The sequence below is a fragment of the Pseudochaenichthys georgianus genome, chromosome 15 (assembly GCF_902827115.2).
Source record: "Pseudochaenichthys georgianus chromosome 15, fPseGeo1.2, whole genome shotgun sequence".
Taxonomy (NCBI): Eukaryota; Metazoa; Chordata; class Actinopteri; order Perciformes; family Channichthyidae; genus Pseudochaenichthys; species Pseudochaenichthys georgianus.
In genome coordinates, this window is record NC_047517.1 from 25,971,675 (window position 1) to 25,999,502 (window position 27,828).

General features: G+C 39.1%; 1 protein-coding gene across 1 annotated transcript in view; it reads left to right on the top strand.

Moving 5' to 3' along the window:
• Positions 1-247: 247 nt before the first annotated feature.
• Positions 248-27,828, top strand: part of spock2 (SPARC (osteonectin), cwcv and kazal like domains proteoglycan 2) — a 47,076-nt gene continuing 19,495 nt past the window's right edge. Inside the window, exon 1 of the mRNA XM_034100157.2 lies at positions 248-509. Coding sequence (XP_033956048.1) covers positions 321-509 — 189 coding nt within the window. The 5' untranslated portion in view covers positions 248-320. The remainder of the gene's footprint in view (positions 510-27,828) is intronic.

Genomic DNA, 27,828 nt, shown 5'->3' on the forward strand with positions numbered 1-27,828 from the left:
CTTTATTTAGACTGCCCTACATACCAAACGGTGCACCTTGCGTGAGGCTGCAGAGCATAATTTGGAAGTGCAGCATGTAAACACAGTAAACACCACCTTCAGTGCAAACATGTAAACATACCCAAAGCGTCACACAGTACGAGGACTTACCCTGCATACTATTATCAAATCTCTCTCTCTCCCCTCTCTCCCTCCCTCAGCAGAAGGAGCATCCTATAGGCTAATCAGCTGGTAGTTTCAATCCAGCCTCAGCATCCTCCCCCTCCCAGAAGAGGAAAGCCGACAGCCGGTGTGTGCGAGGTGTTTTTGTCCGCTATACCATGGTGGAAATTACAGATATGGTGTGCCTTCTCGTCCCGCTGGTGATGTTCGCTGGGTCTACCTTGCAGACCGAGGTGAAGAGCGGCAAAGAGGCAGAAAAAACGGGGAATTTCATGGAAGACGAGACGTGGCTGTCCACCATTTCACAGTACAGCCGCAAGATCAAGCACTGGAATCGCTTCAGAGACGTAAGTCCTCCGTGTTGATTGAGAGATGCGCGGTAATGCGGTATACGATGCGCTGATGGGCAAACACGCACGGTCATTTGGAAACAGTGATAATAGTTAGGGCACACTTTCTCGCCCGGGTGATACAAACTTGGGGCTGTTTTTAGGATATGGCAACACTGTGGAAACACACACTTGGAAAAAATATTGGAAACAATTCAAAAATAATCACTGTTAAGATACACATTTATGGAATATAGTATATATATATATATATATATATAGTGGACTATGAATGTGAAACTGCACATTGTATTTTGTTTACAGTGTTATTTATATAATTATTTGAAAAATTTCGTTCTATTTTGTGCTTGTTTTTTTAACAAATAGCTCAAAAATACATTGTATATTTTATGTGAATTTAATATCTTTGCTCATAACGCCAAACACAGACTTGATGTTTCACTTTTCTGATCCCCTCCTCAAAATTCAGGATGTCTCAACTGATATTTTTGTCAAGAGCTTCCACGACAGCTTTACCTGGAAACATCTAAATGAAACCAAACGGCAAACACAAACTAGACTCTATATAGGCTATACTCTTCACATTATAGTAGGCCTACAGCAGATGGTTTCCTTTATTAACCAGGCAAATTATGTGTTGGTCCCACTTGCACAGCAGGAACATTAAAGACCTATTCCATCATACTGCCGTTAATACTGCCCTTACCTCAGATGTGTTTCCAGACGTGTCCCGGGAGATTTGACAAACAAGAGAATTAAGCAATTAGAGCAGAGGGGCGGGGATTGATTGATGTGCACATTCACCTACCGAACAGACTGAACTGGGTTGCAGGGATTGATTAAAGCCTGCAGGCTATACACAGTGATCTATTGCTGTGTCTGTGAATGTATGGACTTAATATTGTCTCCAGGCTCTGTGAAATTATTAATAATGATCCCAGCAGGATTTGGACAATAGTGCAGTTGGATAATGTTCCATATAACTTCTGTTAATTGGGTTTTAATTGATCCAGGGTGGTTACTAGCACGTGATAAGTATCATTATTGGATTTGAAATGTGAGCGGTTGGCTTGAGCACGAACATACACGTGAGAACAATGCCCTATCTTTACAGGAAGAAAAGCCTTTATAAGTAGTAACCATAGCAGAGAAGCTGCGCTGTCATTTTTTATCCACACTCATACTCCTCCTTATGGACGTCCCTGAAGAAAAGGTGAAATTGGCAGCCGCCCCTTCTGGATATCAGATGACTTTGGCTGTGATTACTTAAGGAGAATGTCCTCGGGAACTGTACTTAGGGAAGTAATGAAATTGTGTGCATGGAAAGATTAAGTCAGAATTATTGTGGGATTATAACTCGCTGGATGCTGCTCTATATTTGCACAGCTTACATCCAAAACTGTTAGTAAGAGCAGCAACTTCACTCTGAATTTGGCACATCATGATTGGCTGTGAAAAACAAAACACACAACCAGAATGTGTGGAGCATCCCAAGATATAAAGGCTTCTTCTTGACATTGCTCAAGGCGTTACCATCTAGTATAAAGATGTCACATGCTCTGCTTTCCCTTTCCCTCCCTCAATTGAACATCAAAGCTGCTGTGAAACACCAACAGATCCAGTTCCACAGTGTCTCTTTCATGACCATTATTCCCAGAGGTGACTGTCTTAATGTGTGTATGTGCATTTGCAAGCCTCCAGTGCATAAGTGTGTGTTGGCTTCCACACTCCCGCAAGTGCACAGGCGTGATTCTTTTCAAGGCTGTTGTATCTGCGCGTGCTTTTGCTAGCGTGCTAAAGGGCAGCAGTGTTGGTGTCTCTGGTGATGATGACAGGAGAAACATCAGAGAAGCGAAACCACTGAAAGTCCCTGTGGAATCGTCAATGGAAACCACTTTGGTTCCAGCTTGCTGCCGTAGCAACAGCAGTCTCGGCGTTATGGTGTTGAAAGGGAGCATGTATCACTGAAGGTTTGATGACTCTATCCCCCCTCACCAGTCCTGCTTTGGGTGCGAGGAATAAGTGGAAACATCCCTATTAGGATCTTTTGGTATCGTTCAAATTTCTTCCAGCTAAACACCATTACTGCAACCACCTATTTCCTTGATGATTCTTAATGAGAGCTGCTGAATATTGAATATAATGAACATTTAAATGGTGTTGCTTCATGTTGGTCTTTGAGCAAAACAAAAAATCAGAACTAGAAAATGAGCAGTTCAGTCTCTGAAAAATGTATAGTTGATGTATAGAGGACTGCCAATTACACAGTTATAGGTATTCAGATTACATAAATTGATGCTGACTTGCACAGTCCTCTGAGACCAGAATGTTGAATATTAATCCGACACTGGAAAGCAATAATCAAAGCTGCGAAAACATGAAAGACTTAACTCTTTCATTCTCCCATTTGCATGCGCGCAAACACAAACAGATGCACACAAACCCTCACACACGCATAAACACACACAATACATAGGCTGCAGAACGCTCTCTGTAAATATTTCATATTTATACTCTTATGAAATGTAAAAGCCAAATCTGGATAAGAGGGTCTTTCACTTTCAATACAAATAGCTCCCACACTTCAATTCAATCTATTTCTCAGGAAGACAAGGCGATTAGATTTAACAGTTACAGTCAACAAATAATAGAATGGGATACCTTCAATCCTTTAATCTGACAGGTGCACTCAATATTTCATTTCGCTAATGCACCAAATCCAGAAAAAGAGAGAATACAGGGGAACGGGTAAAGGCAGTCAATGCAGAATTGTTATTTAAACCCAAAGACCTGGTGTTATTTGCTCCATTCTTTTAAGTCATTTGGCAGCCTAAAGTAGTAGTACAAATGCCATATCAATCTCATTAGTATGCAGAAAAAGTGGCAGGTCGCCCCGCCCCGTTTTGACCGGAAGTCCCGCCTTATTTGACCGGAAGTCCCGCCTTTTTATTTTTATTTTGAAAACCGGAAGTCCCGCCTCGTTCGACCGGAAGTCCCGCCTCGTTCGACCGGATGTCCCGCCCCCGCTTCCGGCGGATGTCCCGCCCCGCTTCCGGTTTACAAAATAAAATAAAAAATAAATTTAAATGTAAAAAATGAGAAAAATAAAATGCCGTTGTTTTCAATCAATTAATATGTCTAGGATATATATATCCCGCCTCCTAACCACTTCCTGTGTGGTTAATCCTGTATACAGTATCGAATGTAACTTACAAATACTAGCAAATAACATGAAATTAATCAAAAGTAAAGCATCTTAAAAAAAACATATATTTAAACCTCTCTGTTTTTGCAAACAGGACATGACAGGACATGAGGGGAGAAAACATATGGTGAAGGAGGGGGAACACACACACACACACACACACACACACACACACACACACACACACACACACACACACACACACACACACACACTTTCCCCGCCCCTCACCCCTCTCGCTTTAGGGCTGTCTAGATAAAAAGCCAGCGTCACTCATTTTTCAAGTCGAGAGAAAATGGCCAAGAGACGTTTTGATATGAATTTAATCAGCGAGACACCGGTGACAACTTACAGCCATCCGTTGGGTGCTCCAATCAAGAAACGAATGCAGTTTGTATGCCGGGTTCAGACGCCTACAGCCGAAGAACTTCACGAAGAATGGACTCTAAAAAATGACGATGTTTGGGGTTATATATTCAACTATATGGTGTCTTCCCGAGATCTACACGCAACCATTGTATCGGAAGAAGTAGTGCATCAGGAAACCATCGTGGAACCAGAGGTGTACAAGATATTTGCAAAGAAAAGCAAAGAAACACAAACAGCATGCGAGATTAAAGAAGAGTTTGCATCATTACCCCTCAATGTGAAGGAAGAAGAAGGAGATATTCCCACACAGCCAGAAGGGAGAAGAGTCCTGACAGGCACCGTCTGGGAAACTAAAAGCGGACCCTCTGGGCGTTGGTATTACCGCTCAAGCCGTTTGGTGACGTTGGGTAAGGACCCCTCTGATGATTTTGTTATGGAGTATTTTAATTCTACCTGCGGGGTATTTCAAACGTCCTTGAGGGTGCCTCTGACTGCATGGCTGGAAATGATTGAAGGAAAAGCTACAAAGCTTAAAGAACTTTTTAAACAGAGTCAGACATCGATGGACATTATACTGGTGAAAAAGACCCTCACGTTTGCAGAGGACTCCGCCCCCCAGTCAACATAACAAGTCCCACCCACCTCAGCAGATCATTTAAAAAGTAAGGACCTCGCAAGGACATTTTTAGAGAGCAGCAACCATGGATCTGAGAAAAACCAAGTCTCTCCCCACGATATGCAGCCTGGATCAAACGCCTACAGGACCGCCATCCTCACCAACATTTTGGACACCAGATCTGGACAGCGCTATGGCTGACATTGATATCACGGGGTGGCTGGATATGCCTCAACCTCCATGTGAATTACACACAAATCTGCAGAGTGTCACTAATATATATATATATATATATATATATATATATATATTCTTTATTTAACAGGTAAAAAAAAAACCTCATTGAGATTAAAATCTCTTTTCCAAGAGTGACCTGGCCAAGAAGGGCAGCATGTACAAAGTTACAACATATAAAACACAGACATGAAAGGCAGACAAATACAGCTGTAAAACACAAATAAAATGGCACATTAGCCAGTCAATATAAAACCTTTATTTAACCAGATTGGTCCCATTGAGATCATAGATCTCTTTTTCAGGGGAGACCTGCAGAAATATGCAAAGTAAAACAAACTATTAAAATCATTCAAAAACTGGCAACATTTTTAAAACGATTTCAAGATATACGAGCACTCACATCGACCAAAACTAAAAAAGTGTTACACAGTGACTGACATTCTGTACGGGAGTTCACACCCCAGCTGCTGTAGGGAGTTGAAATATGTTATGGCTCTCGGGGGATGGTGGTTAAGAGACAGATTCTTAGTTTTTGGACTGCCTCAGGGGGTTAACGACATCTACTAAAAACAAAGTACTTCATTATCTACTTTTTTCAGCTTTTATACACAAAAGTGCAGGGAAGGTAGGCAGATTTAGAACACTATCTATGAGATAGTGTTAGTGTTCCCTGCCCTTATCCATTTATTTTTTCTTTATTCAGCAATCGGCAATTGTGTCACCTTGTTTTTCTTGTTAATTAGGAAAGTGCTTGCTTAAATGTATGTATTTTAAGTGCATATTATAGAACAGGTATAGGGCAATATCAAAATTAGCCCAAACTTTTTTTTATTCACAATGTTTACTGATAATCATCAAAATATGCAGGGGGTCCAATTCTTAACTTTTCCCTAAAACATTCTAGAATTTCTTTATCTAACACAAAAAAACATGAATTTTAAAAACATTTGACAACAATAGATACGTTGTTCCTGTTTTTATTACGATTATCAGATACAAAATGATAAGTATAAATAAATCTATGCTTTCAAATGCATTATTCAGAGATATTAGGCCTGTCAAATCAAAACTGGAGCATGTGAATAAGAGAGAGCAGAGTCCTAACCAGCTGATCCAAACCAAACTCTGAGCAGCCGGCGGCTGAGACGGAGCCAACCAGCATGCGGACCAAACTGCTGCTAAGAACTCATGTTTAAATGAAATAGCAAGCAATGAATTCAAAGTGTGTATTTACTACACTAAGAGGAAAAGGAGATTTATCTGAGTTCTGTTGTGAGAGATTCGTGAGTAGAGAAGCGGCATCTGGTTTACAATCCCTCCTGCTAGGACGAAAACACAACTGCAGGTAAATGTGATGATGATGTGTGACAGGTTGAATGCAGCACAATAATCATTTTATTTTCTGAAATCTTTGGTATCGTAATCGTTCAACCAACATTGTAGTTCAAAATAAAATTTGAATAATCACCCTATGCTCCAACCAAACAAAAGAGAATACAAAATACACTCATGTAATAACAAAAAATAAGTTAATTTGTCATTTTAAAGCAAATAAGACAAACTCTACGAATACAGACTTTACATTTTCCAACATCGACATAATACAATTGAAATGTAACCATTTAACATATAAAATCGCTCATGTTTTCATCAAGGGTATCTACAGCATTACTATACTTTAGAGAAGATTGGTACAGTATATGATGATGTACATTATATATATATATAAAGCTTATGTGGGATACACAAATAAATATCACCCAATGGATGTTATCTACATCTCATCACATTTTAACTCCTCAGAGTGATTGTGTCTTGATATTTGTCTATATTGATGTTAAACATGGAGCTGCTGTGATGCAAGTCAAATTTGATCTGACCATTAAAGTATTATCGTATTATCGTATCGTATTTCTGCAGGAGATCCACACATAGACAACTCAACATCACAAAGAGGTCAAAAACTTCACAACAGCCCTTTCAATTGGGACAAAATGTATCGACAGTCATTTAAAAATGACCCCTCTCACAACTAAGAAGAAGTTAAGAAAATGGACACTGCAAATATAGCTAGGTAAAATGCCAAGTGGGTACAGCTCATTACAAATGTTAATCTTGGGTTTGCTTTCACTCGATGAAGCTCAGTGCAAGTTCTTTCATGAAGTGCAGGGTCTTTCATGAAGACTTTCACCTTTCCTAGTCGGATTCTCGTCCCCCTAAATCTATCACAGCACGATGGAGTCTAATCGCCAAAGTTTAATATATATTGCCCTTTGTATACACAGCAATAAATATGTTTATCGCACTAAACAAACTTCAACTGTCAATCATTCCAAACACTCTTTAAACCGAGGAGGAGGGGCACACTTAAAATATTGTAACGCAATTTAATCACATTACAAAGTTTGACCCAAAGTTGCTCCCACGCGGATGTTCCCCATGAATAGAATGGTTTTGGAAGAGCAAAGGTGGCAGATAAATTGGCAAGAGCTACAAGTATTGCACATATAGTGTTCGCAATATGATAGCAGAAGAGATAATATGCATATTAGACTGACACAGTGAGTGAAAAGAGGAAGAAAAAGGTTTGATTAGCAGCATTATATTCTCGTTCTGTTTTCAATCGTCCCCATCATCACACTTATTAAACGGGTAATGACTACATTCTGATCAATATATACAGAGTGTTTTGCATAGTAGTTTCCCATTTTTATTTTACTTAAAGAAAAAAGTCACTGCATCGAACAAGTCCCTGGCTTCTTCTCCATCCGACTGCTGTTTGTTAGTCTTCTTCTTCTCCATCCAACTCTGTATGGATATTTCAAGTCTCTCCTTGAGGCATCTGCATTTTACAAGCTTGTGCTGAAAGGCTTCCGAAGCGCGTCCTGGAAAAGTCATTGTGTACAAATAGTATGTTGAAAATCAAAAAAGAAAACTCAATTCAATACAAATTAATGAATATTTTACCCTGTTCTAAAGTTTTGCACCCTTAAAGAAAAACCCCTTCCTTACCAACTACTTCATATTATACCCTTTGTTAAGTGTTGCGTACATCAGGGTGTATCTCAAAGTATCTTGGTAACATAAAATAACAAAAATATGTAAGTTTATCAGAAAAGAAAAAACCTTGTTTATCTGAACAAGTGTTGCATACACCAAAGTGTGTTTAAAAGTATCTTAGTAACACAAGAAAAGAGAAAAAAGCCTTGATGTCAACAAAACTGTATTTTTCCACTGAAATAGCGTTAAAATAAAAAAAAGTGCCTTTAAAGAAAATGTATTCAGACAAAGTATTTTATTTTCAAAAAAAAAAAAAGTTTAAGGTTTTGCATACATAAAAAGTGTATCTTACAGTTCTTTTGTGAGAGAATTACACACAAATCTGCCAAGTGTCAGGGAAAATTGTTAAAATCACAAACTTACCTTTTAGAGAAACAGTCTTTAAGAAAAAATCTAATCAGACTGTACTTCATTTTCTAGTTTTAAGGTTTTGCATCCCTCAAAGTGTGTCTAAAAGTATCTTGGCAAGAGAAAAAAAAAGCCAAAATCTGCCTTTAAAAGAATCCGAATTCCTTATAAAGTACTTCATATTCAACCAGTTTCAGTTTTCAGACACCAAACTGTATCTAAAAGTATCTTGGTAACACAAGAAAAAGAGTAAGTGTAATTTATTCGGTAATGTTAAAGACTGTTTCTCTAAAAGGTAAGTTTGTGATTTTAACAATTTTCCCTGACACTTGGCAGATTTGTGTGTAATTCTCTCACAAAAGAACTGTAAGATACACTTTTTATGTATGCAAAACCTTAAACTTTTTTTTTTTTTGAAAATAAAATACTTTGTCTGAATACATTTTCTTTAAAGGCACTTTTTTTTTATTTTAACGCTATTTCAGTGGAAAAATACAGTTTTGTTGACATCAAGGCTTTTTTCTCTTTTCTTGTGTTACTAAGATACTTTTAAACACACTTTGGTGTATGCAACACTTGTTCAGATAAACAAGGTTTTTTCTTTTCTGATAAACTTACATATTTTTGTTATTTTATGTTACCAAGATACTTTGAGATACACCCTGATGTACGCAACACTTAACAAAGGGTATAATATGAAGTAGTTGGTAAGGAAGGGGTTTTTCTTTAAGGGTGCAAAACTTTAGAACAGGGTAAAATATTCATTAATTTGTATTGAATTGAGTTTTCTTTTTTGATTTTCAACATACTATTTGTACACAATGACTTTTCCAGGACGCGCTTCGGAAGCCTTTCAGCACAAGCTTGTAAAATGCAGATGCCTCAAGGAGAGACTTGAAATATCCATACAGAGTTGGATGGAGAAGAAGAAGACTAACAAACAGCAGTCGGATGGAGAAGAAGCCAGGGACTTGTTCGATGCAGTGACTTTTTTCTTTAAGTAAAATAAAAATGGGAAACTACTATGCAAAACACTCTGTATATATTGATCAGAATGTAGTCATTACCCGTTTAATAAGTGTGATGATGGGGACGATTGAAAACAGAACGAGAATATAATGCTGCTAATCAAACCTTTTTCTTCCTCTTTTCACTCACTGTGTCAGTCTAATATGCATATTATCTCTTCTGCTATCATATTGCGAACACTATATGTGCAATACTTGTAGCTCTTGCCAATTTATCTGCCACCTTTGCTCTTCCAAAACCATTCTATTCATGGGGAACATCCGCGTGGGAGCAACTTTGGGTCAAACTTTGTAATGTGATTAAATTGTGTTACAATATTTTAAGTGTGCCCCTCCTCCTCGGTTTAAAGAGTGTTTGGAATGATTGACAGTTGAAGTTTGTTTAGTGCGATAAACATATTTATTGCTGTGTATACAAAGGGCAATATATATTAAACTTTGGCGATTAGACTCCATCGTGCTGTGATAGATTTAGGGGGACGAGAATCCGACTAGGAAAGGTGAAAGTCTTCATGAAAGACCCTGCACTTCATGAAAGAACTTGCACTGAGCTTCATCGAGTGAAAGCAAACCCAAGATTAACATTTGTAATGAGCTGTACCCACTTGGCATTTTACCTAGCTATATTTGCAGTGTCCATTTTCTTAACTTCTTCTTAGTTGTGAGAGGGGTCATTTTTAAATGACTGTCGATACATTTTGTCCCAATTGAAAGGGCTGTTGTGAAGTTTTTGACCTCTTTGTGATGTTGAGTTGTCTATGTGTGGATCTCCTGCAGAAATACGATACGATAATACGATAATACTTTAATGGTCAGATCAAATTTGACTTGCATCACAGCAGCTCCATGTTTAACATCAATATAGACAAATATCAAGACACAATCACTCTGAGGAGTTAAAATGTGATGAGATGTAGATAACATCCATTGGGTGATATTTATTTGTGTATCCCACATAAGCTTTATATATATATATAATGTACATCATCATATACTGTACCAATCTTCTCTAAAGTATAGTAATGCTGTAGATACCCTTGATGAAAACATGAGCGATTTTATATGTTAAATGGTTACATTTCAATTGTATTATGTCGATGTTGGAAAATGTAAAGTCTGTATTCGTAGAGTTTGTCTTATTTGCTTTAAAATGACAAATTAACTTATTTTTTGTTATTACATGAGTGTATTTTGTATTCTCTTTTGTTTGGTTGGAGCATAGGGTGATTATTCAAATTTTATTTTGAACTACAATGTTGGTTAAACGATTACGATACCAAAGATTTCAGAAAATAAAATGATTATTGTGCTGCATTCAACCTGTCACACATCATCATCACATTTACCTGCAGTTGTGTTTTCGTCCTAGCAGGAGGGATTGTAAACCTGATGCCGCTTCTCTACTCACGAATCTCTCACAACAGAACTCAGATAAATCTCCTTTTCCTCTTAGTGTAGTAAATACACACTTTGAATTCATTGCTTGCTATTTCATTTAAACATGAGTTCTTAGCAGCAGTTTGGTCCGCATGCTGGTTGGCTCCGTCTCAGCCGCCGGCTGCTCAGAGTTTGGTTTGGATCAGCTGGTTAGGACTCTGCTCTCTCTTATTCACATGCTCCAGTTTTGATTTGACAGGCCTAATATCTCTGAATAATGCATTTGAAAGCATAGATTTATTTATACTTATCATTTTGTATCTAATAATCGTAATAAAAACAGGAACAACGTATCTATTGTTGTCAAATGTTAGATAAAGAAATTCTAGAATGTTTTAGGGAAAAGTTAAGAATTGGACCCCCTGCATATTTTGATGATTATCAGTAAACATTGTGAATAAAAAAAAGTTTGGGCTAATTTTGATATTGCCCTATACCTGTTCTATAATATGCACTTAAAATACATACATTTAAGCAAGCACTTTCCTAATTAACAAGAAAAACAAGCTGACACAATTGCCGATTGCTGAATAAAGAAAAAATAAATGGATAAGGGCAGGGAACACTAAATCTGCCTACCTTCCCTGCACTTTTGTGTATAAAAGCTGAAAAAAGTAGATAATGAAGTACTTTGTTTTTAGTAGATGTCGTTAACCCCCTGAGGCAGTCCAAAAACTAAGAATCTGTCTCTTAACCACCATCCCCCGAGAGCCATAACATATTTCAACTCCCTACAGCAGCTGGGGTGTGAACTCCCGTACAGAATGTCAGTCACTGTGTAACACTTTTTTAGTTTTGGTCGATGTGAGTGCTCGTATATCTTGAAATCGTTTTAAAAATGTTGCCAGTTTTTGAATGATTTTAATAGTTTGTTTTACTTTGCATATTTCTGCAGGTCTCCCCTGAAAAAGAGATCTATGATCTCAATGGGACCCATCTGGTTAAATAAAGGTTTTATATTGACTGGCTAATGTGCCATTTTATTTGTGTTTTACAGCTGTATTTGTCTGCCTTTCATGTCTGTGTTTTATATGTTGTAACTTCGTACATGCTGCCCTTCTTGGCCAGGTCACTCTTGGAAAAGAGATTTTAATCTCAATGAGGTTTTTTTTTTACCTGTTAAATAAAGAATATATATATATATATATATATATATATTAGTGACACTCTGCAGATTTGTGTGTAATTCACATGGAGGTTGAGGCCAACACATCCTCACTCCCAGGTCGGCCTATGTTGACGTTATGTCAAGTCCCCTGCCGGCTTTTTCCAACGCAAGGGGGGGGGCCTTAGCGTCCATTTTCAACGCGAGGGGGGGGGCCTTAGCGTCCATTTTCAACGCAAGGGGGGGGCCCTTAGCGTCCATTTTCAGCTTTCCAGGATGTCCATGTGCTTCTATGGACGCTCATGGAAGCACGGCATTCGTTTGTCAACTGCCCTTAAAGGCAATGAAGACACTACACTACCCAGAATCCCCAGCTATCGTTTGGACTACACCATGTGCTCTGTTTGACAAACCCCGTGATAGTCCTCAAGCTCTGTGATTGGAGAGTGTGCTCCGAGGGTTACCGAGCCTCGAACAGCACTTGAAATGGGATGGAACCACGGCAGACTGTTCAAAACTGGATTTGAACGGGTCCACCGCGTCCCCCCCTCCCCCACCCCATCCCCAGAACTACACATGCTGGCTATTCTGTTTCGCAACATGTTCTCTATGGCACGTCTCTACTGGGAGTTGTAGTTTTAAAAGACGTTTTCGTATTTCCCATAATAAGAAGTTGCCAGTATTAAACTGTGTACATCCCTGGAGGTTTAGGGGACAGGAAACACTCACATTTAAAACATATAATTAATAAATGGGTGGAAATTGCTGGTGCCCATAATGGGCAGTATTAATATATATACCCACACGCCAGCTAAGGTCAGAAGAGCTTTATTTAACAGCTGGACTTATGTTTGTGACCCCTCCTGTTGTTAATTGATAACATTACATTACATTACATTAATTGATAAGCCTGAAACATGCACTTGTCAAGGTTCAGAGGCACATTTTGCAAATATGGCAGTAGCCATCGATCAGCTTAAGATAAGATATACTTTATTGATCCCAAGTTGGAACATTTGCGTTACATCAGCATGTGTAACAGTTAAATATGCAGTGGTGTTTATTTGAAAATCATTTAGTATAATCACACAAATTCTGTGTTTTATATTTAACAATTCTGTGTTCTTTATTTATTGATTGTTCAATACCTGACAAGGCCGGAGATGAAATATCTGCATACATCATAAGAGTATAATACATTATGTATAATATCAGTTAAAATAAGTGCTTCAACATAGTTAACATTGCTGGAGGTATGCACACATATTGATAGATGTCTTGTAATGCACTGTTGAGGAACCTGCGACCCAAGTTTTTCATTCAGTGCAGAACTACACCATAGTTGTGTAGGCCTATAAGATATGTCAATAAACCTTAGAACATCTTGAAATCTTGAACGGGATGTGCAAAATAGTCATTATATACAGTCTTTAATTAACTATTAGTAGAGAATAACGAGTAATGAATATACTTTATAGGGATCCTATTAATATCTAATAATAAAAATAATGAAATTCAATAACATGCTTTAACCACCAGGTGTCTCTTTATATCATCTGTGCACCTTTATGGTGTAAATACAGCCTATCTACCAATTGGATCAAATATAAAAGTGAGCCGAATTAGTGTTGATACGGCAAGGAGACGTATTGTGTGAAAAGAAATGTAAGATGTTGTTCAATGGCTGATATATTTATGATCCACGTCACGTTTTCAGTTCCTCATGTTTGTCTTCTCATCAGGGCTATAAATACAGAATTACGGCAGATATGTAATATTTAATGCAGCCGAACCGTGTATTACAATGCCTTTATGTGATGACTTTCAAAGAGAAAAGCAAGTACACTCGGAATAAGGTATTATTTTCTTTTCTTTAAATGTTTTCGGTCTGTTTCCGGTATTTGTTAATGACGATGTGCTGTGAGATGTGAGACTGGAATTGCACAGGGGGAAATAACGTATCTTTAGATGCGGATTTTGTTAACTAATATGTTTGCGCTGTGGACCAACACTATACATTGACGGGGAAGGGGGTAGCAATAAAGATAACACCATTAAACAGTTACACAACATAACAGAAATAATATCGATAGCAGCGTCCCTAGCAACCACCTTGGTAACAATGAAAACGTTGGACTCAATTTCCTGAAGTAATCTTCGTAATAACTAGCAAACTAAAGATCATGTACATCCACTGCACACATAATCTGAAATAACAACTCATATTTCTCGCATCAAATGACATCAAAACGCATTTTAATGGCCAAACTAACTTTAAAATAGGCATTTTACACCCAGAATAAAACGAAGTTCGGCCATGTTTTCTTTTTCTGCAGGGAGAAATGATAGCTGGGGATTCTGGGTAGTGTAGTGTCTTCTGCCATCATTTACTCCGAAAAAAGATTTGTTTCTCCGAATCGAAGGGGAAAAATACAAAAGCATTGCACACAATTTAAACCAATCAATGTTGTGTAATTAACAAGGATAATCTGGTGTTTTTTAGTCGATGAGTAGTGCAGATATCACTGTAAAATCAATCGTCAGTAAGGGGAATATTTACTTCCAGGTGTACAATTCTCCGCTATCCAATGAGAATGGACGCTCACATTGCCTTTAAGGGCAGTCGACACAAATGAATGCCGTGCTTCCATGAGCGTCCATAGAAGCACATGGACATCCCGGAAAGCTGAAAATGGACGCTAAGGCCCCCCCCCTTGCGTTGAAAATGGACGCTAAGGCCCCCCCCCTCGCGTTGAAAATGGACGCTAAGGCCCCCCCCCCTTGCGTTGGAAAAAGCCGGCAGGGGACTTGACATAACGTCAACATAGGCCGACCTGGGAGTGAGGATGTGTTGGTTGAGGCATATCCAGCCACCCCGTGATATCAATGTCAGCCATAGCGCTGTCCAGATCTGGTGTCCAAAATGTTGGTGAGGATGGCGGTCCTGTAGGCGTTTGATCCAGGCTGCATATCGTGGGGAGAGACTTGGTTTTTCTCAGATCCATGGTTGCTGCTCTCTAAAAATGTCCTTGCGAGGTCCTTACTTTTTAAATGATCTGCTGAGGTGGGTGGGACTTGTTATGTTGACTGGGGGGCGGAGTCCTCTGCAAACGTGAGGGTCTTTTTCACCAGTATAATGTCCATCGATGTCTGACTCTGTTTAAAAAGTTCTTTAAGCTTTGTAGCTTTTCCTTCAATCATTTCCAGCCATGCAGTCAGAGGCACCCTCAAGGACGTTTGAAATACCCCGCAGGTAGAATTAAAATACTCCATAACAAAATCATCAGAGGGGTCCTTACCCAACGTCACCAAACGGCTTGAGCGGTAATACCAACGCCCAGAGGGTCCGCTTTTAGTTTCCCAGACGGTGCCTGTCAGGACTCTTCTCCCTTCTGGCTGTGTGGGAATATCTCCTTCTTCTTCCTTCACATTGAGGGGTAACGATGCAAACTCTTCTTTAATCTCGCATGCTGTTTGTGTTTCTTTGCTTTTCTTTGCAAATATCTTGTACACCTCTGGTTCCACGATGGTTTCCTGATGCACTACTTCTTCCGATACAATGGTTGCGTGTAGATCTCGGGAAGACACCAGAGTTAACACAGCCCAATCTGTTGAGGTCAGTGTCGCTTTAACACTACGAGGTCCATACGTTTCTCCATTCTTCAGATTGTAGAAATGTAGTTCATTAGCCATATAGTTGAATATATAACCCCAAACATCGCCATTTTTTAGAGTCCATTCTTCGTGAAGTTCTTCGGCTGTAGGCGTCTGAACCCGGCATACAAACTGCATTCGTTTCTTGATTGGAGCACCCAACGGATGGCTGTAAGTTGTCACCGGTGTCTCGCTGATTAAATTCATATCAAAACGTCTCTTGGCCATTTTCTCTCGACTTGAAAAATGAGTGACGCTGGCTTTTTATCTAGACAGCCCTAAAGCGAGAGGGGTGAGGGGCGGGGAAAGTGTGTGTGTGTGTGTGTGTGTGTGTGTGTGTGTGTGTGTGTGTGTGTGTGTGTGTGTGTTCCCCCTCCTTCACCATATGTTTTCTCCCCTCATGTCCTGTCATGTCCTGTTTGCAAAAACAGAGAGGTTTAAATATATGTTTTTTTTAAGATGCTTTACTTTTGATTAATTTCATGTTATTTGCTAGTATTTGTAAGTTACATTCGATACTGTATACAGGATTAACCACACAGGAAGTGGTTAGGAGGCGGGATATATATATCCTAGACATATTAATTGATTGAAAACAACGGCATTTTATTTTTCTCATTTTTTAAATTTAAATTAATTTTTTATTTTATTTTGTAAACCGGAAGCGGGGGCGGGACATTCGCCGGAAGCGGGGGCGGGACATCCGGTCGAACGAGGCGGGACTTCCGGTCGAACGAGGCGGGACTTCCGGTTTTCTAAATAAAAAGGTGGGACTTCCGGTCAAATAAGGCGGGACTTCCGGTCAAAAGGGGGCGGGGCGACCTGTCACTTTTTCTGCATACTAATGAGATTGATATGGCATTTGTACTACTACTGCCTAAGTTGCAATTATAATGTGTGCAATTTAGATTTTTTTAATTCATTTATTATCTTTGTGTTATACAACCCGAAAGATATAACTAATAATAACCTTTGTTATAATGAGAAAGTTATATAAGGGATGATTAAATGCTGGAATCATACAGTAGAAATAAATTGCAGATCTCATAAAGAACATCCATCATGTTCTGACTTTTATTTTAAAATGCTGAATAAAATGTGTTCCTTGCACAGAAACTCAAACTGAGACTCAATTATAGGGACAATTACATGTCAAGGGTTCATCTCACCAGTCAAAGCAATGTCTATTTTCATTTCAGTGTGAAATGAAATGGTTGGGGAGACTACTGCATTGTATTCATAGCGGATCTAATTTGTAATGTTTACCAAAGGCAAATCAACAACAAATTCTATTCTATTTTTGTAAAAATGATGCTGTCCATGAAATTGCCAAGCCATGAAATTGGTCTGGTATATTTTATTTCTGCTGATTTAGGATAAACTCAGATATGTGCCTGAAAATGGATGATGATTACGACTTAGCTCACCCAGCACGAGGCAGTTTATTGTTGGCATCCATTACGCATGCCTGTATGAACATGGCAGAAAGGGATCAGACTTGTGATGTGATTTTTGGGATAATATTTTCTCTGCTTTCCATCCAGTGTTGTTTGTGCCTGGTAAATCCTTATCTTAAAAACACATGCCTCTCCACTCAGGCAGCATTGGACCACCCAGTACCAATCCTGCCAGAACCTGATATCATTCATTACATTTTTAAGAAACAGCACCTGCAAAAAAAACATCAGATTCCTTCATGATGCCACTTGATAAATATGCAAAACAGGGGGAGTAGTCAATCTCGCAATATGGCAAGAACATTTGAAAATAGATTGACCTTAACAATCTCTACTTACCTCCCTGAATTTTGACCAGCACAATTTTAACACTTTGATTAATGCTCCTTTTTATCATTTCACTATATACAAAACATAATTGTGGGTAATGACATCTGTAACACCGGAGCCAAATACTCCATTAAACACTATCCAGATGAACAGTAGTTTCATCACCAACCCTGCGCTTAGTCCTGCTTTTCTATCACGGAGCAGCTCAACTCCATACTCCCCAATGTTAGAATAGACTGCCACTGATGCATTAAAGCTATGCATGATGATAACAGCTTGTAAAAAATCCATTAGTCATACTTTGTTCTGTCACGAGTTGTTCCTTATCATACTCCAGATTCTTTATGAGGCTGCAAATGTCCAGAGCTGTGTTGGTGATGCAGATGGATCTCGATCTCTTCCAACAGTTTTTGGATGGCGCGTTTGTTCAGGGTCTGGACTGGCGACTGGTGCGCTGTGGGGTGCCTTGGCTGGCTACCAGAGGCCTAGGTGGGCTGTAATTGAGTAGAAGAAGAAAAAAGAAACAGCCTTTCATCATGCCCTGCTTGCAAAGCCACAGCTGCTCTCCACTGCAGTACAATAGCCACAGCTGAAGGGCACAGGTGCAGCGGAGAGACAGGGAGAGGGTTTCCTAAGTATTGAAGAAAGGATATGATTATTACATTTTTTTGTACATTCATTTGTAAACACAATTTAATAAATGTAATATCATCCAACACTCTCCAAACAGACACACGTTTTGTTAAGCATTCTTTTGTTCAACATGTTTCCTTGCAGATAAAAATCTCTGCACTCTCGAAGTGACCTGCATCTATGTTGGCTAAACCTGGGACTCGGTATGCCAAATAGGTTGTTTGTTGCAGAGAAAAGCCAACATCCAGAAATCTGCCTGAAATAAGCTCTTTGTGGGATATTTCCAAGTCCTCCTGAAGTTAAAAACCTGTATGTACAGTAATTAGCCCGGCAGTACAAGTCCCAAAATAGTGTAAATGATGTGACAGCGTGATGTTTGTATTCAGATAGGCCTACAAAAAGGACATTTATTTAACTTTCATTTGAAAATGCACTGCGCCTCTTAAATTATCACGAGACAGTGGCTTTGCGATTCCAGAAGGCAGGTTCAATAAATCAAATGTTTTCTTTTAAAATGAACAATAACTCTAAGTGGTAGTGGCTGTCCCTACAGTAAATGCCACCCAAGTGTTATTACCTTTGGGCTCGAGCCAGACTGAGTCACAGCAAGTGTTATATGAGCTTTCATAGACAAAGTAGCTGATACAAGAGAATTTGATTAGAAAAAGTTAGAAGTGGTTAAAAATAGCAGTGCAAATTCAGATGTTTTAGCACCTGAGAGTACCTGAGCAACCCAGTCTCACGGCATTTCGTGTTATAGTCATGAAATCTATTGATTCGTGTTCACCAACACGATTTTCCCCTTTTTATCGTGTCACACAGAACAATTTAAAAGCAATGTATTTCTATTGGTAGTATGTTTCGTGCCTGCACCACGTCTTTTTGTCCGGTCAGGTCTTGGAAGACCAGAAGCTGTGTGGTTCCTAAAAACATTTTCTTACTCAATATCAAGCCACAATTATTGTTTTTATTTTAAATTGTATAATGTCTGACTTTTCTTGCCGTCCGTGAGGAAGATAAATGGGGCTCAGAGCCTCAGAATACTGAAATCTGTATTTTTAAAATCTTTTTTTCCTTCTAATTTGTTATTATTTACATTGATTTTAAAATCGTTCTGTGTGACATGAAAAAAGGGGAAAATCGTGTTGGTGAACACGAATCAATAGATTAATTTCGTTACTATAACACGAAATGCCATGAGACTGTTGACCTGAGAGACTTGTTGTGAAAAGATAAGCTGTTATCCAACTAAGAAAAACTTATTAACCTTATTTTGTTTTTATTGTTGTGTTCCCCACAACAATTTGTTACATTAATACTGTCTTGCAAAGTGAAACATACATGATGGAAAATAGGAACATAAAAGCGAAATCTCCGACTTGTGTCGTGATCTGGGCTTTTGGTTTTTCAATTTCCTGTCTAATTTTGGTAAAATCACCTTGTGTCGCTCCCCTGTATTTTTGCCTTTATACCCCTGTGTCTCGTTTATGATTAGTTCTGATTGTGTACATAATATATACCTGTGAGTTTGACGGTGTTCCCTGTGAGTTGTTGTCAATGTTTTCTAGTGCGGTCAGTCAGTCCTTCGGTGCTTGTCCCTTTCTCGTGTTCCCTCGTGGATTTTCTGCCAGTGTTCTTCCTGACATTAATGTTTGTTCCTGGTTTAGTTGTTCTTATCGTTATCAAGTGAATTAATTACCTTATTAGCGTTGTTCTCGGTCAATTTGAAACATTTTAAAGATTTCATTAGCTTCATTGTTAGCTATAGCTGATCAAATCTGCTAGCAAGTTAGTTCAGCCAGCAAAATTGACTCTCACCAGCTAGAAAGGAGACGGCTGGTTTTGTCTACCTTTGTCTTAAACTTAATTCCAATTGTTAAAAAAATAACAACTAATGGAAGGCTTAACTGGTATAGCAACAGTATGCTAACGAAGGGGTTTGTCTTTAAATCTATTGGCGAACCTATAGATGTTCAGAAGAATTTAGCTTACAATTACACAAATAAGAAAATAGTAGGCTAACTTGTTCTATAGGATTGTAGGAGCGTACGGCCCATCCACACGGTGGCGTGCGTTGAAGCTTCAACGCTTCTGCCCATTTACTTTGAATGGGGTGACGTCACACTTTGCCGAACTGCATTATGGGAGCGTCGCGTTGCTGGCGTTGCTGGCGTTGCTGGCGTTGCTGGCGTTGCTGGCGTTGCTGGCGTTGCTGGCGTTGCTGGCGTTGCTCACTTCGTCAGCCAATCAAATCATATTCCAGTACAAGCTCTCTAGCCAATCAAACCGTGTGCTTGTGTGTCCGGGGCGGGAGATTCATGTGATTGGTTGTTGGTCGAGCTTCAGACACGCCCGCCGGCAAGCTTCAACGCACGCCGCCGTGTGGACGCTGATGAGTAAGCTTGATAACTTGTTACGGCCCGTCCACACTACAGCTTCAAAAAAAGCTTGGAGCTGGGCATGTGGGAAGCTCGACCAACAACCAATCACATGAATCTCCCGCCCCTGACACACAAGCAGCGGTTTGATTGGCTAGAGCTTGTACTGGCATATGATTTGATTGGCTGACGCTTCCACCGAAAGCTTCAGAAGCTTCAAAAGTTGAACATTGCTCAACTTTTGCAGCCTGAAACGCCAGGAAAGCTCCGCTCTGCTTCCCACAATGCAGTTCGGCGAAAAGTGACGTCACCCCATTCAAAGTGAATGGGCAGACGCGTTGGAAACCGTTTTTGAAGCTGTCGAAGCTGTAGTGTGGACGGGCCGTTAGGCACGCCAAGTCTGCCTTTTCCCCTTGACCAGGTTTGTTGTTGCTAATCTTGTTGTGACTTTCTTTTTCGAATAGCCTTTATTGTTTTCAGTTCCCCTTGGTTGTTATCCTTCTTGAATGCCCTACCAAGGTAACTTTATTGATTTTCCATTGTTGTACATGTCTGTTTTTCAGTTGGGGCCGATGTTTTCAGTCAAGTGTGAAGGTTCTCGCTGCTTGTACCAGCTCCTGTGAGTTGCAGACTGTTTTCTTATTCCCCGCGGGGCCTCTGAAGGCACAAGGGCTGATTTTATTTATAGATAGTGAGTACAGGGCTGGCATGAGTGCACAGAGACTTTGTGGACTAAGTGTGATAGTCTAGCTGTAACTGTTTGTGTGTGTATGTTGTGTGTGCATGTGTGCAACGGATGACGCGTGAAAGTTTGAGAACGGCAACTCAGTAGAACCAGTCAATTTGTTGTCTTGGACCTTTGAATATGTATCCAGTGAAATGGAAAAAGCAATTCACCGCTTACATAATTGAGTGAAAACTTCAGCCAGCGTTTGTATTTGACATTTATTCATCCTTTGCTGTCACAGTATTTCTGACGTTGCTCATATCTACTTGAGCATGGAAGAGTGACATTAGAGCCTTTCTATGTATAAAGCATAATAACTGTAAGTGTGACACACTTCAGTGCAGACATAAATTAATACTTTTTTTCGACCAGCTCCAGCATAAAAGGAAGAAATTATTCATGTATAAAACAGTAAGGCAAAGTGAAAAGCATAAAACAAGTCTATTCATTTGTTTCAAGTATGTTTAACGATATAAATGGAAATCTATCAGCCACCTAAAGCACAAAATATGGCTAAAGTTTTGAGTTGTATTGCCCAAATATTTTGTATGACTCACACAATCCTTATTTGGAAGGAGCTTGGTTTATAAATTACATCTGATTTTCTTTATGTAGACACAAATCTGACCACAATATGGTTTCTGGTATTATGATTTCAAATAGAGTACAGTTATACATAGGAAATGCTGTTTACAATTGTAATTCCCAGAGTGAAAATATACCAGAGGCTTGTTCTGCAAATACAACATAACAAAAACAAATCAATACAGAAATGTCAAAATATGAATAAAACTATACATGTATTGTAAATATTGATCCAACAAACGCCACGTATGGCAAAATGCTTATACTGTATATCAAAGTTTACGTTTAAACCCATAGGGGGCAGAAATTCAAATACTGCTCCTTAAACTCAGTTTCCAGAGGTTATACATTGAAGGACACTCAGCTTAGCTTGTCAACATTTATTTAACTCAGATCCTCTTTCATTTAGACTTTGATGGCAATACAGTTAGTGGACAATAATCAGAGAAACGTCAGTAAGAAAATTAACCTCAAGCAACAAAAATATAAAATATATAACTTTGAAAAGTAAAGGGAATGTGTCCTTCCATCCTTAGAGGTAATAACGCACTTTGCAATTTCACATTTTCAAATACTTTAATAGAATTTAAGATTCCGGAAATTGTTTTCATTTATTGGAATAAATGTAGAGGCCTTGAAAGTTGAAATGATCAAACACTTCACTCAGAAAAAGTAAGCATAGTTTTGGCCGGCATACAATTGAGTTATTCTCCTTTCTTCCACATCATCCCCCAGCAGATCAATCTTGTGATGCAAGGGGAACGGCTGCTCTATGCTTCGTCCTCAACCTTAGATTGTCCAATGTTATAAATCCAAAAAGTACTGACCCTCGCTTCACCTTTTACCTAACCAGTCCTCCCAGATTTCTTACATAAGCTCCCTCTTGACGCGTTCCTGTAAGCAAGGCAGACCAGACTAACAGCGTTTGATGCTCTGCCTCTGCTCTGCGATCCTGAAGCATCAGCTTACAGCCTGTGAGCATGCAGCAATACAGGAATCAGCAGAATTGCTTCTCGTGCCCCGCAGCCCAGTGTGCATGAAGATAAGAGGAGAGCATATAGGATGAGAGTATTGTTATGGGGGTTTTGTTTCATCTCATGCGTGTCTCATGTGATCTGTAAACCCAAGCTGAGAGGTTGTGAGCCTTTATGAGAATCTCTAGGTGGGAGGAAATGAAACGATACTGTATGTAGCAAAGCTACTGATGACACCTCTATTTCATCATATTGTGGGTTATATTTTATACTACAACAGTATTCAACAGTAGTGTGCCTCCACATGCTTTCATGTATATAAAATAGAACATCTGTTCTTAAAAATTGTCTGTAAACAAAGTGCAAACTCGATTATTGTTGTTACTTTGCAGCATTTTCTTAGTCTTTTGATGTCACTCATAAAAAGGTTTTGGCCACATAGACTCTGTAATGCAAAGAAGCCTAAGGTTGGGCTCGGTATGGGCTGAAATTCATGGCCCTTAATGCATTGTTACCGCTGTGACAGCTGGAGAAACTTTTCATCACATTATCGTGATTGTGATATTTCAGTAACGTCTTGAGGAAATGTCTTCAAATTTCAAATGTCAACTTAGACTGATTAGGCGTCAAAGCTCAAGGTGTCAGTGACAATATATGAATATTGTAACAATTTCACCAGATGTCTTAATATGATACAATTGAACAGTGATTACATTTCGGTCAGATCTGGATGTAAACTGCAAATGGACTAGTTAGCAAAAGCAACGGCTAAGCAGTAATATGAGTTTGATACAGAGGGTGGTGAGGACATTGTCGCCCTGGGCTGTTCTGCGTGGGTTTGATGAATCCATTGAAGGCAGATATTAACGCTCATTTTGAGACAACTCAAGTATAAACCATCATCCGGCGGACTCATCTCCAAATGAGTGTACTGTGTTTGCTTTGTAACTTAAGGCAGTGATGCGCTGTCACCACAAACGAACCCCTCATGTAACCACAGTGAACACAGAGTGCATCTGACAGCTGACATTTACCTAGAAACACCTGGCACACAATCATTTCAACCTGTTTCCTGTTTGTTCTTTGTTTCCATCTACCAGGATTTTTTCAAGCTTTTTTAGAGTTCCACTTGAGCTGAACCCAATTGTACAGCTCATGAGGGATTGTGGACTGTCCATCATTATTGCGAACATCAGCAGTGGGGTGAACAATCTGCCATGTTTGAGAGCAAGAGGAGATCTTTCTGATGTTATCGGGTAGATTACAGAGCTGTGTTTTCTGCACTCCTCTAATCACTTATGTGTATTAAAAAAAAGACACGACAGTTTTTCATAAAAATGATTCTCGTGAGTCAGATTTTCTGGTGATATAACTTCACTGCCGTGTGCCAAACTTGTCACCGTGCTCTGCGTCTCATTCTCACTTCCATTGTACACTCAGGAGAATTTATTTTTCCCGAATACATTTTCTGCAGCCTCTCTTTTATGAAATCATTGATTTCCAGTCCTGTCAGCGCGGTAGGACGCTTCCCTCATCGGTCTTGGCAGAAACACAAATACAGAAAGGCTGCTAAATAATGCAGGAGCTGAGGCATCAATAAAAGGAGACATGGGAGGCGTCAGATTAATGGCCAGGTCGTCAACTCTTTGAGGCCTTGCCTTGCTAATGTGTGACTTCATCAGGCCCAACAAGGGTAAATCACACAACCAGCAATCATTCATTAAGCTCAAGTGAGTGTTGAGTTAAATTCTAGACATGAGCCAGTTTACTGGGAGTGATTTCTCTGTCATTGAGCAGGGGGGTGAGATAAGCGGTGCAGCGACTAGAGCAGGGGGGTCAAACTCAATTTCATTGCGGGCCACATCAGCATTATGGTTGCACTCAAAGGGCCGGTTGTAACTTTAAGACTATATAAAAATACATATATGAATATTTAATATATATCAAATAATGTATTATATATTACATTATTGCCTCTGCATTGGATTATTATCGGATAGGGTAATAACTTCATAATTAACTACGTCTGAAAGCAGAAGTCTAGGGCAAATAATTGCAAGTCTCTTCAGTGAGAATGTCACAAAATGATTTAAAAAGAAAAGTCAAAATAAAAAAAATTAAGTGACATTTTGAAAGAAGTTACATTTAAAAAAAGAAAAGTCATTCTTCAAATTCTGAGATGCATTGTGGGACATGTAGTTTTTTGGCAACGTGCTTCTGTAAAGTAGCATGTAACCGCATAATAAACACATCATATTTTTTGCAAGCTCTTGTGTGGCAGTAGCCATCGATCAGCTTAAGATAAGATATACTTTATTGATCCCAAGTTGGAACATTTGCGTTACATCAGCATGTGTAACAGTTAAATATGCAGTTGTGTTTATTTGAAAATCATTTAGTATAATCACACAAATTCTGTGTTTTATATTCAACAATTCTGTGTTCTTTATTTATTGATTGTTCAATACCTGACAAGGCCGGAGATGAAATATCTACATACATCTTATAAAAGTATAATACATTATGTATAATATCAGTTAAAATAAGTGCTTCAACATAGTTAACATTGCTGGAGGTATGCACAAATATTGATAGATGTCTTGTAATGCACTATTGAGGAACCTGCAACCCAAGTTTTTCATTCAGTGCAGAACTACACCACAGTTGTGTAGGCCTATATGATATGTCAATAAACCTTAGAAAATCTTGAAATCTTGAAAGGGATGTGCAAAATAGTCATTATATACAGTCTTTAATTAACTATTAGTAGAGAATAACGAGTAATGAATATACTTTATAGGGATCGTATTAATATCTAATAATAAAAATAATGAAATTCAATAACATGCTTTAACCACCAGGTGTCCCTTTATATCAGCTGTGCACCTTTATGGTGTAAATACAGCCTATCTACCAATTGGATCAAATATAAAAGTGAGCCGAATTAGTGTTGATACTGCAAGGAGACGTATTGTGTGAAAAGAAATGTAAGATGTTGTTTAATGGCTGATATATTTATGATCCACATCACGTTTTCAGTTCGTCATGTTTGTCTAGAGGTCTTCTCATCAGGGGTCTATAAATACAGAACTACGGCAGATATGTAATATGTAATGCAGCCGAACCGTGTATTACAATGCCGTTATGTGATGACTTTTAAAGAGAAAAGCAAACGCACTCGGAATAAAGTATTATTATTTTTTTTAAATGTTTTCGGTCTGTTTCCGTTATTTGTTAATAATGATGTGCTGTGAGATGTGAGACTGGAATTACACAGGGGAAAATAACGTAGGCTATCTTTAGATGCGGATTTTGTTAAACTAATATGTTTGCGCTGTGGACCAACACTATACATTGACGGGGAAGGGGGTAGCAATAAAGATAACACCATTAAACAGTTACACAACATAACAGAAATAATATCGATACCAGCGTCCCTAGCAACCACCTTGGTAACAATGAAAACGTCGCGATTTCCTGAATTAATCTTCATAATAACTAGCAAACTAAAGATCATGTACATCCACTGCACACATAATCTGAAATAACAAATCATATTTCTCGCATCAAATGACATCAAAACGCATTTTAATGGCCAAACTAACTTTAAAATAGGCATTTTCCAACGAGAATAAAACAAAGTTCGGCCATGTTTTCTTTTTCTGCAGGGAGAAATTTGAAGATCATGTGACATAGACGCCAGCCATCGGAATGAATGCTGAAAAAAACGGGGTTTGTCAAACAGAGCACATGGTGTAGTCCAAACGATAGCTGGGGATTCTGGGTAGTGTAGTGTCTTCTGCCATCCTTTACTCAGAACAAATATTTGTTTCTCCGAATCGAAGGGGAAAAATACAAAAGCATTGCACACAATTTAAGCCAATCAATGTTGTGTAATTAACAAGGATAATCTGGGCGCTGTTCAAAATGGCAGCACACTGCTCCTAACACTAGGATGGGTCAAATGCAGAGAAAAAATTTCCCCACGGGGATTATAAAGTATATCAAAAATCAAAAAAAATCTGGTGTTTTTTAGTCGATGAGTAGTGCAGATATCACTGTAAAATCAATCGACAGTAAGAGGAATACTTACATCCGGGTGTACAATTCTCAGTTATCCAATGGGAATGGACGCTCACATTACCTTTAAGGGCAGCCGACACAAACGAATGCCGTGCTTCCATGAGCGTCAAATCCCGACGCAGAAGGGAATACATTGCAATCAGTTGAAAGCTATTTGCGTCCCTTTATGACGCTGAAGGAGCCTAGGAGCGTCACAATTGGACGCCACGGACACTGACCAAACGTCGCTATTGGACGCTTAGGGAGTGAGAGTGTGTTGTCCAGGGAGCTGTTTGGCACACTCCTCCAGTCAGGGGCGGATCTAAGGGGGGCAAGGGGGGGCAGCTGACCCCCCCCCCCCCCACTAAAGAGCTTTGCCCCCCCAGCTGCCCCCCTAACTTTTTGGTTCTTAAAACTGTTATTAGTAAATCGAAAGACCACTATGTCCACAACAACCTTCTCAAATCATTATAACAAGCAATTCATTTACCTATTTTAATAATGAGTAACCTAAACCCCCTAAAACATTCGGTACGGCCCTGCATCATGCGCGCACAGCGTAGCGCAGCACACACAGACTCCGGGTGACACAGCTGCAGAGAGAGAGAGCAGCGTCTGGAGGTGAAGACCGTTACGTAGCCTACCCGTCAGACCATTTTGTCCTTGTATTGTAATCTTGTATTATTGTAAGTAAAGACACAAAGAGTTTAATACACACTATTCAAAACGGCGTGTTTGTATTGTGTTTAAAAGACGGTCTCCTTTTCAGGCTGTTTCGTTAGCCAACAACACATTACACATTGACTGTGCTAGCTAGCTAGGTGATCGATCATTTTAATTTTGTTAGCTAAGCAGTTTAAAAGATACGTAGGTTACCCTTACATGTCACAGCAATGAATTAACAAATTAAAACAAGTTACATCACAAATGTTTACGGCATAGACTGTAAATAGAGGTGTACCGTCAAACTAGTAAATAGTCTGAACAAAAATGCTTTAATGATTTTTACTTTTCTGATTTAATTTAAGTTTTTTTGAATTTCTTAAAGGCCAGACAGTGTAATGTATTACGAGGATTTTAACCAGTGCTTCACATCTTGACTTTTGCAGGC